General features: G+C 39.6%; 1 protein-coding gene across 1 annotated transcript in view; it reads right to left on the bottom strand.

The window, feature by feature from the left end:
• Positions 1-12,325, bottom strand: part of UBR5 (ubiquitin protein ligase E3 component n-recognin 5) — a 94,925-nt gene that overhangs the window by 30,660 nt on the left and 51,940 nt on the right. The window contains exons 26-35 of the mRNA XM_045287206.1: positions 10,074-10,171; positions 8,958-9,106; positions 7,873-7,964; positions 6,577-6,723; positions 6,348-6,466; positions 6,144-6,270; positions 5,925-6,054; positions 2,985-3,145; positions 2,625-2,864; positions 440-563 (exon numbers count right to left, since the gene is read on the bottom strand). Of these exons, the coding sequence (XP_045143141.1) occupies positions 440-563; positions 2,625-2,864; positions 2,985-3,145; positions 5,925-6,054; positions 6,144-6,270; positions 6,348-6,466; positions 6,577-6,723; positions 7,873-7,964; positions 8,958-9,106; positions 10,074-10,171 (1,387 nt within the window). The remainder of the gene's footprint in view (positions 1-439; positions 564-2,624; positions 2,865-2,984; positions 3,146-5,924; positions 6,055-6,143; positions 6,271-6,347; positions 6,467-6,576; positions 6,724-7,872; positions 7,965-8,957; positions 9,107-10,073; positions 10,172-12,325) is intronic.

The following is a 12,325-nucleotide window of genomic DNA, read 5'->3' as shown; positions in this document are numbered from 1 at the left end:
GAGTTTTGAATCCTTACTACTGGTGAGAATTTGTTACTGAAAATGTATCATCGTATCAGAAAGTTTATGATTATTCTCAAATTTTGCTTGTGGAAATCTAAACAATGTTCTACACCACCATTCTAAAATATATCTCCTAAGTATATAGTCTCTCCTCTACTTCTAAACAACTGGCACAAAGCTAGTATTTTTTTAAGCTAGTATTTTTAATATTGAAAGTTTTTACTATTAACCCTTAGGGAAAAAAGCAAGTTTCTATATCCAGTTTTGAATATGACAGTATTCTTAGTATACGTAACCACAAATGAGAACATAAAAACAGTCTAGAAAGTGGATGCAAATGCACAGGTAATAGTTTTAAATGTCATGTGACTACTGTCCCCTCTGGCCTGCCAAATCAAAGCCTTTCAACTATCACAACGGAAACGGTCAAAACCACCTCTTCCACATCTGCTGACACAATATCATCCTGCTCTTCGTCTCTGCCCCGGACAGGCTGCGACTGGCTGATGCGCCTCTGCTGTGGATTCCGGATGATGTAGGATGACTGCGACTGACTGGAACTGGAAGGGACCAAGAGGTTATGGGAGTGCTGCTTCCACACTTGACAGGCAGACTGCTGGCTCACCCTCCTCAGGGTAAGCATTCAATCTCACCACCCCTGTCTGAGACACTTGCTAAGATGTCATTTAAAAACTGACCTAAGAATTCTTAAAATCCATTAATAATTCATCTCTAACATGGCAGAAAATATGAACTTAATGGTATTTTATTTTCCATAAAGATTTAACTTATAAACCTCACAATTTATCTCTCCATTTATACCAAGTCATTTCAAATCTAAGTTAATGTACATATTTGCATGAGCTCCACCCACTGAGAAGTTCTGGAGGGACGATGATCTGTTCCTGCTCCATGTTTTAAACATCAGAACTTATTAAGAAGTAAACGTATAAGTAAGATCTACTCTCTGAGAGTTTGGCACCCTGGTGGCACAGCAGTTATAAACAGTTACAGTCTCAGAGACCCCACTGGGGTCGTTACGAGTCAGCACTGACGCCATCCATGGCAGGAAGAATAGATTACGGAAAGACAACCAAAAGGTGTGAATCTACCAGCTACTCCAGAATAGCCTATGGGGCAGTTCTGGACTGTCCTATGGGATTGCTGTAAATCAGAACCCACAGAGAGCATTAGGTCTGATTTGGTTCATGATGGTAGAAAAGGCTTAACGTGCCCAGTTCCTAGCCAAAAAGTTCAATGCCACTCAACAGTGCCTCAGGATAAACACTTGATCATCTACTTCCAAAAGATATGTCCCAGACAACCCTGCGGAGCACAGTTCTATTCTGACACACATGAGTTGGAGGCGACTCGATGGGCAACTGGTGTAGTAGTTATTTATTTAAAAGACCTGACATGATTCCTACTTCTTATCACCTTATTAACCATTGTTATACCATTTCACATCCAATAAAACAAATTGCATGTGGCTGCAACAGTTGAGTTCAAAACATGACCATAAGAAAAAAAACATAGCAGTAATTGTGATATATCAGTGATATAGAGTAAAAACACGTTATAAGGGTTTGAATACGTGAAAGGATACAACAGAAAATGCAAAATGACTACACTCAAGACAAGTGATGGAAGTGTGTACTTTTTACCTAATAAGACAGTCAAAAGACATCCTTGCAGGGAAGGACTGATTTCAATTAGCACTATCTCTTGATTATCAGATCAGGAGATCCTCTTTCCAAGAAGACTTGAGAAGTTGGCCCCAAACAAAAAAGGAAATGGAGTGAGGAGGAGAGCTAAAGCAAGTACAGTGCTCTCCCAATGAGGCTTAAAAGCTGTGTAAGATGATGCAAAACATGTATGGATGGCAGTTTGCAAAAAGGATTTTCTCCGTAAGGTTTCACAATAAAAAAATTAAAGATTCCCAAACCTAAAGAATGAGCATCTGCTTATTAGTAAGATCTTCGAACGATTTGTATTCGTATTTGTATGAAAGTTTAAGAAGCACTGTGCTACAATGTTCTAAGTCCTAAGCACTCTAATGTGAACAGTTCAGAGTTTAGTCAGGGAAATGATCAAACTAATACATAAACAGTCTTATAACTAGAAACCACCATCATCCAAAAGAATATGGCTGTTTTAGAGAATAATAAAAATGGCTGTGATCACGTGATATTTAGATACACAATAGAAGAGTTAACATGCTTTTTTGTTTACTCTCCTGTAACCCAAGACTTTCTGGTCTCAACTTGGCCTTACTGCAGACATGTTTAAAGGTAAGACAGGCAGACTGAAGGTTGGCCATGGAAATCAAATGTAAATTTCTTAGATTACCCTATTAACATCATAACATCAGCACTTTTCAAAAACCAGCCCCGGCTACTGATGCACATAAATGTAATTTGTGTGTGTGCCCCCACCGCACTGCACCTTGGATGAACAGATGTGTAATTGTTAAAGTGCTTTGACATGTTCCAAACAAGTAAACTACCACTTGTGCAACCCATGATCATGTCCAGAACTCAAGTCTTATACAAAGGTTTTAGTAAACCAAACATGGCATTTCCAGAGAAAGAATTTACCAGAATTACCAGGCGGAAACTCACCTGCTGGTCTGATCAGATGATGGTCGTGGGGGCAAGGGTTCCACAGAAAATAATTCTTCACTGCCTTGCATAGCATCTATGCTCGTGCTAGCCAGGGTAAACGGGGCAGTCGGGCGGGCAATCCCCATTCTGACGGGAACAATCAGCGATTCTGCTACGTTACACAATTCTTCCACAGCATAAGGCAGCAGTGCTTGGAATACGCGCTTGCATTTTCCAATTGGCTGTGGAATGAAGTTGCTAAACCAAAAAGAGTAAAGAATCTTGTGTGAATTCTTTCAGAGACATGAAATTATTTAACACTTCACAAAGAAAGGTGTGCACAATGAAATAACCACCAAATCAAAAAGGAGCCCTTACTTCTTCTTTTTGGATGAAGCCATTTCCACACTAAGAATGACAAAAACTCTGGCCACTGAACGGAGAAACCTCATTGTCACAGCAATAGCTTCTTCTCTACGTCCAGGTGTGTATTTGTTTTGAAGCTCTTTCACTAGTGTTCCCAGTAGAGTATCTAAAAGCTTAAAAAAAAAAAAATCACACTCTTATTGCTAAGAGACACTGCTTAAGACATTCAAACATTCATAAAGTATAAACTTGTAACACTTTTCTTTAATATTAACATCCCATTAAATCTCAATAAAAAATGTAACCAAGGCATTTTCAATGTCAGTGGTTACTTTATGCAACATTCATATGTGGTCTGACGCCATCCTACAGAATACAGAATTATTCTGTAGGGTCTCCAAGGAAACACATGCCCAAACCCATCTCCCTTGGTGGCTGCTGAGTTGGAACTCCCAGTTTGCAGCCAAGAGCTTTACTACTGCACCACGAGGACTCATTCACATGCCCATACCACACAAACAAGCCCACTGCCACCAAGTGATTCCAACTCGCCAACCCTATACGATAGAGCAGAACTGTGCCATAAGTTATCCGAAGCTTTAAATCTTCATGGAAGTAGACATGCCACAGAATGGCTGGTGGGTTTGCTTGAATTGACTTTCAATTAGCAGTAGAGTACTTAGCATCTTGCATCATCAGGCCTCCTTTAACCTACAGTGGCTCCTAAATACGATCTCAAGGAGCCCTGGTGGCATAGTTAAGTGGCTAACTGCAAGGTTAGCAATTCAAACCAACCAATCACAGAAGAGACTCGCTAAGAAGTCTCTTAAAGCTCAGTCTCAGAAACCCAAAGGGGCAAGTACACTTTATCCTATATGGTCACTGTAAGTCAGAATGGATTCAGTACAGTGGGTTTGAAGTACCATGTCTTCAGTTCTATAGTCTTCCATCTAAATCTAATTCCTATGTCTGTGAATATAATCTCACTTGGGCGTAGGGGTTTATTTGTTACAAGAGGCCATGTTGGTATAAGGTATATATTATCTTTGAGATACATGCACAAAATAGGGTACAGAAGAAGGTAATAAAAATGGAGTGTTGAGGGAAAGACAGAGACCACATGGTAACTTCCAAGAAAAACCAAGAAGAAATGTTAGCACAGCAGGACAAGGATTTTGTCCCCAGGGTGAACCGAGAGCCTCTCCCTGGAGCCTCTGCATGAACTTGCACTTCCAGCTTCTTGAACTATTTACGAAAAGGCCTTCTGTCCTTTGAAACCACCCATGTGTGGTATTTGGGTTAGAGCAGCATTTGGTGCAACACCAAATACATCCCCGTCAGAGGAAGAATGTACTTCACTCATGAAAGGGTACTGGGAGCCTGGTGGCCCAACAATTAAATGTTGAGCTGCCAACCGAAAGGTCAGCAGTTTGAACCCAGCAGCAGCTCCAAAGAAGGAAAGATGTGACCACAGGCTCCCACAGACATTACAGACTAGGAACTCTCTGGGGCAGTTCTACTCGACCAAACAGCATTAACATGAATCTGAATCAACAGCGCACAACAGAGGGCATAACCAAATAGATTCAAATGTTTACCTTAATAAGTAATCCCATCACCGCATTTAGCCAGTTATTCTTAGTGCCTTTTTGATGCACATATATTAATCAGAACATATAAACTTCACTTAAAAACAATGTTGCTTTGTTGTTAGACGCCATTGAGTTGGTTGGGACCCACAGTGCCCCAATGCACATTAAATAAGACCCTGCAATGCACCGTCCTTACAGCTGTTCCCATGAGTCCATTGTTGCAGCCGTGCTGCCAACGCATCTCTTGCTGCTTACATTAACCCTATTCAAAGGCTGCTGGATTAGATTTCACTAAGTGATTGTGCTGAAAATTGTTTAAGGAGCCCATTATTGTTGGATGTTTAAGGTGTTTCAGTTCATAAACTTTACATAGTTCTGTATCGTGATTTTATGTTTCTCATGGGGTAAATGATTTCTTTTGACAAATTCTGTGGGCACTGATATTTTTGTGGCTCTCGACACGGGAATGGCTTCCCAGGCCACGCCAATTGTTAGTGTCTGTTGTGGTCTTCTTTAACATAACCTCATCAGTACTGTGTTTCATAACTCCACTTTGTTTGCTTGACGGGATTTAGAACAATGTACAAAGTTGATAGTAATTTTGAAAACTGGTCTATACTTGGTTATATACTGCTGTATTTTAATACATTAACTTTTTAAAGAAAAATCTAATTTTTATTTAGTACTTTAAAATATTTCCTACAAAGCTTCCCCAACATTCATTAGTATTCTAATTGTGGCCAGTATTACAGCTTTTAATAAGGGTCATAATAAACAAATAATACGAAACTGTGAGAAAGGTAACTATTTTTTACATGTCTACGTAGCACATATACACCAAGCTTAGACTTCAGCTATATGTGTTTGATCTTTGCAATTTAGGAGTGGATTCTGGAAACTATAGAAGTCATATATAAAGAACAAGAAAACAGAGAGACCCTTTCTTAGGGGAAAAAAGTGTATAGTAATTACAGTGAATTTACATTAATATAAATGTAGGTAAATGGCAAACAAAAGGACTCCAAAGTGGTGATGCATGAGGAAATTCCATTATCTTTTTATTCCATTTTCCCACAATTTTTTGGAAGTCTCTCTTCCTATGTATTTTCTTTTCTTTCCTTCTTTTTAAAAAAATATATTTTCTATTCTATGAGAACTCTTGGTTAATATCTGCTCTAGTGAAGAGAAATTTGTTCTCTCGTATTGAGTTTTTGCCAATTAAAAAAAAAGTGGAAAAACAGAATAAAAATATAGCCATTCCTCTTAATGTACTGTTGATTGCTAACTGCGTAGTTTGCATTAGAGTAAGACCCTGGGATGCTTACTTTTCATATGCATGCAGCAAACCTGCAGAACTTACCAAAATGTCTGCTGTGCACTTGACGATAAGGCAGTGAGTGAAACAGTCCAGCCGAATGGTCCCGCTCTGCTGATTGAGGTATACTTGTTCTTCAGGCAGAAGATGGCCTATCCGGCTGCTGGCACTGAGGCTTGAGGGAGAAGGAAACAAAGAGTGACAGTTACTACTGCTGACACACTTGCAGTGGCGATATCTAAAAATATGTTGATGAATACATACGGGTCTTTATTCTCCTGCGATCCAAACATGATCATCGATTTCAAGGCATTCCAATCCTGGAGAACCCGCTCCAATGCAAGCTGGGCAAATCTTGGAGGCTCTAAATCATGGTCGGGCATATCTGAATCTGGAGCAGGGAAAAACACAATGAGCAGACAGAAACATTTTCTTTCCACAGATGTGAGGACTGCCGGGTATATTTACCTTCAGGGTTGGCCGTTTTCCGGTTCCGATCCTCTCTGATTCGAGGCGGCCGGTACTGGCAGTGCTCCACAGTCTGCCTTGCCACCGTCTGCACTAGAAACAGCAAGAGGTGCTCTCCCCTGCAAAACACAACGGACGCACTGATGAGCAAAGAAAGGCAACTCGGAATGGCCTGCCTTTGCATTGGAACTAAACGGAATTAATGGGATGCGCCCTGAGTCCCACTTGCCTGCTGTTCGGCAGCGTGACCAGGTTAGTAGCAGTGAGAAGGCGGTACAGCAGATCAAGACGAGCAGATTTCTGTCCAGCGATTAAAGTTTTACATTTACATTTCTCCCAGCAATCACAATAGGCTGTTGGGGACGTTCTTTTAAGTCTAGGAAATATTAATACATAAGTCAAACCACAGATATTAAGAAAACAAAGCACAAAGGTCTTCATTGAATTTAAAGGCACAGCTCATGGAAATGAACGCTTGCTAAATTTTAAATGCCCAGCTGCTAAGGTTAATCTACTAAGGATTTAAGTAGAACAGTAAGAAATCTTTAAAACCACGAACAATTCCCACGAGGAGAGGGCTCAGATGCAGTCACTTGCTCTGGAGTATCTCCTGAGTTGCCTATGGTCCCAAGCAAGGGTCAATGCTCCTTCCGGAAGCATCCAATAGATCTTGTGGGCAAAGATTTCCTACTTGTGTCCTCTAATAGGGCTGTCAGCTATGTGATGGCAGGGGCTATCTTACTTGTCTCCACCCACACCTGAGCAATGACTGTACTGATAAGTCCTCAGTGACAAAACAGATGATCATTTTCAAGTGCAGAAAATAGGGAACACAAAAATATTAAGAACAATTGCTCTACTTTACTTAGCCATTTTAAAGCCCAGTAGAGAGATGGTCTTTACAACCCAATGACCTGTGACAAACTCAGCCTCTGCATCTGTAGTACATTTACATGGATATAGCTACTGCTAGATCTGAAAGGCATGTGGTTACAGTGCTTTTTAGGTTTGTGAAAACTCACAAAGCAACCGCCATGGTGACTCAATTATGTAAAAGGAAAATTAAGTTTAAGAACCAAATAAAGCCCAGGCCAAACATTCATCTGATTCTTAGTGCCTGTGGCCACTTTCCCACAGCAAACGAAAGCACGAGGCACCCGAGAGCATGGCTGGAAGCTCCAGTCAAAATCCTTCTAAGGATGGGGTTCTGAAAACACTGATCCAACCCTCATTACAATGCATTTTAACCTATTTCAATAGGAATTTTCCTAGAACTAGAGAAAAAAAGAAAAAAATCAACATTGCAATTTACTTTAAATTATGAACCACGGTGTTTTTTTAATTTGTGAATTGGCTTACAGAGGGCAACATGGGAAAATTTTACAGGTTCTGAAACATAAACAAAACATGACTTAGTCTAAGTCTGAAGCTCACTGCCATTGGGTCAACTCTGACCATATGGATTATTTTAACACAGTAGCATACTTCAGCAGTTTTAATGACAGGAAACAAGAACTGTACTCACTTGCAGTCATGACCTTTATGACAAACCCTCGCACATTCTGTACAACAACAAAGTGACTCCAACAAGCCGCAAGTTCGACACTCGAAAATATCCTAAAATGTGACATTGGACAGGGTAACACATGAAAAAAAAATTATAAATTATCAAAGGTTCGTGAGGGAGGGAGGATGGATTGGGGAGGGACGGGGAAAAATGAGCTGATGCCAAGGGTTTAAGTAGAAAGAAAATGTTTTGAGAATGATGATGGCAACAAATGTACAAATGTGCTTGATACAATGGATGTACGTATGGATTGTGATAAGTTGTACAGGCCCCCAATAAAATGATTTGAAAATGAAAAGATCTTAAAATGCAAACAGCAGGTTTTAATTTTCTGTTTTTATGTGGCTCCAGAGGGTCGTTTTTGTTTAACTATTTCAATGGCATGATTTTTGAAAGATTTAAAATAGTTATATAGTAATAATATTTATTTTGTCACAAAGCTATCAATCCAATCACAATGGAACAGAATAAAATTAATGCTGTGCTCTAAAAAACAAGGCATTATATAGGCCAGTGAATCCGCAATTTCCATTACATAAATAGAAATAAAATCTATCTGACAAATAGACATGATATTTACAAAACTTCTACTAAGACATCTATCAAATTATAAAATAAAAAATCCAAATTTAATATCATGAAGTCAATGCAAACTCACAGCAAGCCTATCAGACAGGGCAGAACTGCCCCAGTGGGCTTCAGAGACTCTTGGCGGGAGCAGAGAGTCCTAACTTTCTCCTGGTGAGCTGCTGGTGGTCTTGAAATGCTAACCTTGGAGCCCAATGCCTAACAACCACTGAGCCACTAGCGCTCTTGGACCAGATTATATCACTCAGCAGGAGTTCCACTTAATGTACTATCCCACACAATATGTGTATCCCATGTTCAGTAGCCAACTAGGTTCATTTTCTTTGGAGAATTTTTTAACTCAGAGTACAAAGAAATAGCAGATTTGTAATCCCACAGTTGAGAACTACAACTCCAATGATAGTTGTGAGGAGGCTGAAGATGGCAGAAATACAAGGACATATCAAATAGCATACCTGGTTAATGTGCTCTGCTCCAGTCCAGGTAAAGCTGCAGGTATCATTGCAACACAAGACATATAAAGGAGAATCATCTGGGTTGGTACCCGATGGACACACCATTCCCATAAACACATCTTCCTCTTTCTCACTGGAGGACACTTCCGCTAAAAAGATTTAACAGCAGTAGGTCATGTACCAGAAAAGGACTACTTCCCTCAAATGGAAAAGCCTTGACACACACAAATATAAATCAGAAACTGATAATACAAAGTCACCAAGGAAGGAAATCCATGTAATTTTGAATCAATGCAAGGCAGAGCATGATTATATCATCATACATTCAAACCACACAGCACAATGCTAACACACCATGTCGGCCACTGGAATCCTTAGTGCTACCTAAAGCAGTTAGACTCAAGTCCTAGCCCTACTTAGCCAATTATAGACAATATAATAAATGACCACCAGTGCTTTTATCTACTTTTATCTCTTAAAGACTGGGTAGCAGAAACTGACATTCTTTAAAGTTTTCTACAATGCAGGAATGCCAAGCAGAAGTCACTATATAAGATAGTTGTTTACTATTGCACTAAGATTTTATAACTACCACCGGTTGTTCACCAGTAACAGGACAGATTCTAGAAATAATCCACCTTTAATTTCTACAAGATATTATGATATCCAGTATGATTTTTTTTAACTTGAAGTGTTTTCAAAAACGTTTCTTGATGGGAAGTTGGAAGATACAATAAACGTGAGTAAAGTATAAACAAATGAATTCGACACACACACACACACACACACACACACACACACACGTGCGCATAAGTTACACTGTAGTCTCAAACAAACAATAATACCATTTGCATAAAGACCTTAAATTCAAAAACAGAGTCAGCAAACATGAGGGAACCCTTCAACGGCACAAACAGAGAAAAGCCACAGAACGGACTTGAACCCCCAACGTTTATGAAGACGGCACGGGAAGGACCAGGAAGGTTTTGTCTGTCGTGCATAAGGTCACCATGAGTCAAAGTCCACTTGATGGCAACTACCAACAACAACAACGCATAAGCCTTATCTAGTTGCATTTAAAACATACAAACTCTTTAGGACTCAGAGCAAATGTACCTTTTGCAATTTTCTGGGCAGTTTCTAGGATGGTGATTGCAGCAGGATAGGCTCGGCCACTGACAGCTGACATAAACGGGGTCATCCCTCTTGCATCCCTAAAATGAGAGCAAGCACTCAGAAAAACGGCAATCATTTTCCTACAGGATTATAAAGGAAATGGATGTTCATCATGGGAAAGAATTTTTGTTTTATTACAAAATACCCCCCACCACCACCGAAAGAGAAATCGCTGCTATTCCGGCTGTACTTTTTGCTCACATATTGCAGTTAAGGAAGAAAGGAGCTTATGACTCCTCATGGTTTTACAGACCATGATTGTTTTCCTGTCTTTAGTGAGACTGAAGAACAGCTCAGCAACAGCTCTGCACTCGAGCTATTATTTGATGCTGAAGACAAGTTCTAACACTTTCCAGACGTGGGAATAACATCAATCTCTAGCATAACAGAACTGTGGTGAGGAATAAAAATGGTTGTAATGTAAAATGTTTTTATTTGTACAATACACTGCAAATAACATGCATTTAATGAGTGCTCGCTACTATTTTCTCTTAAGACACTCAAAATCCCTCCATCAACTTTCACTCCTGCTTAAAATCCCCAAATCTCCCCCAAATCTAACTGTCAGCTACTTGGGCCCCTCTCACCCACTTCTGTGAAGGACATGCAGTCTGACATCCACACTTGCTCATTTGTTATGTCTACTTGAAATCTTCCGTCCCTTCAGTTTCCTCTAACCTGCTCTCGACCTGAGGTCATCAACTTCCACCAACAGCATCACCGCCCCCATCGACTCAGACAGACAGACAGACAGACCGACAGACAAACGGGTTCTTCATGGATTCTTCCCTTCAAAACCAATTATTATTTATTTTGGCAGCCAGTCCTTATTTTCCATTTACAAAACCAACTTATGAGTTCTGTTTATCACAACACACATATTAAAAATTACTGATAGTTAAATAAAACTTAATAATCTCTAGCATATTCTTCTGGTCTTGTTCCAAGCCTTCGTTATACTATTGCACCATTAACTATTATTCTCCTGGTCCACCTTGTCTAGCCAAACTCATTACTCCAAAAATATAATCTAAATACTTGACATGATATTCGAGGAACTCACAGTGGTGGTGTGAGCTTCATTTTTCAGATTCAATGGCCACGATTCTCTTCTAATCATGCACTTTCAATGTTTAATTGCACCAATTCCTAAAACGATTCCTGTTCCTGTCTCCGTGTTGTTGTCATCCATTCTTCCCTCTACCCATTTTCATGGTTCTAACTTCAGCTTTGTAAGCTGCCTTTATGTACTATGTTTCTACCACCTATTTAGTCCAAAAACACAGGTCTGTGTTTCCTGCCCTAATGGTTGCACACATCACGTATGTCTACACTCTAATCTGATTGTGAATACTCAAGAGCAGACATGTCTATGCCACGAAGCAATGTATCTTGATTGTTTACATAACCGCTTTAGATTGTAACAAAATTAATAGAGAAGTCTCAATTATTTCCACCCTTAGGGGAAGTATGATCTGACTAAATGTAATCCTCTGGATATTTACTTGTGGGGATGAATTTATCCAAATTTACTTTCTTTAGCTTAAGTAATAAAAGCAAGGTTGAGCAAGCCACACCTGCCTGGAGTTGGAGGGAATTTGAGGGATTCTGAAAATTGACAATACTGAATATGCTTTTTCAAACTTTTCATATAAACCTTAACTCCTTGCTCCCCTTACCGCTACACATGCCATGCCATGCTGAGACTCAGTTCTGTGTAACCCCAAGCAGTTTCTATAGTAAACACAATGCAGAAAAGCACCTTTCTTGACAGAGTCATTCACATGGTAATATCCAGATACACATAACACTTAGGAAATTTTATGAGCAACTCCAGGAGATGCTCCCACATGGATAATACATAAAGGAAGAAGAGGCGCAACTGGCAATCTGTATGACTGCTACCTATGTCAGCCAAAGGAACCTTGCCTGCCCCACTCCTCTGCTTAGCTTTAAAGCTGCTCTCACATCTTGATCTTTTTATAAAAATGGCAAGAGGTGCACTTTCTCAAAGAGGAAAAACAAATAATATGCAAGAACTAAAATAAAGGCCAATGAAATAAAACTATGAAAATGAATTGCAGCATGGATTAAAAAGAAAAGTATGTATGTTTTGGGTACCAAAGGATTATGAGGAAATGACAATCTTTAAACATCACTAATAGAAACTAAAAATGACAATTGAGGAAAAA

The sequence above is a fragment of the Echinops telfairi genome, unplaced genomic scaffold, assembly GCF_000313985.2.
Source record: "Echinops telfairi isolate 266 unplaced genomic scaffold, ASM31398v2 ScPeMD7_1;HRSCAF=3_0, whole genome shotgun sequence".
Taxonomy (NCBI): Eukaryota; Metazoa; Chordata; class Mammalia; order Afrosoricida; family Tenrecidae; genus Echinops; species Echinops telfairi.
This window is presented reverse-complemented; position numbering and strand designations above follow the sequence as displayed.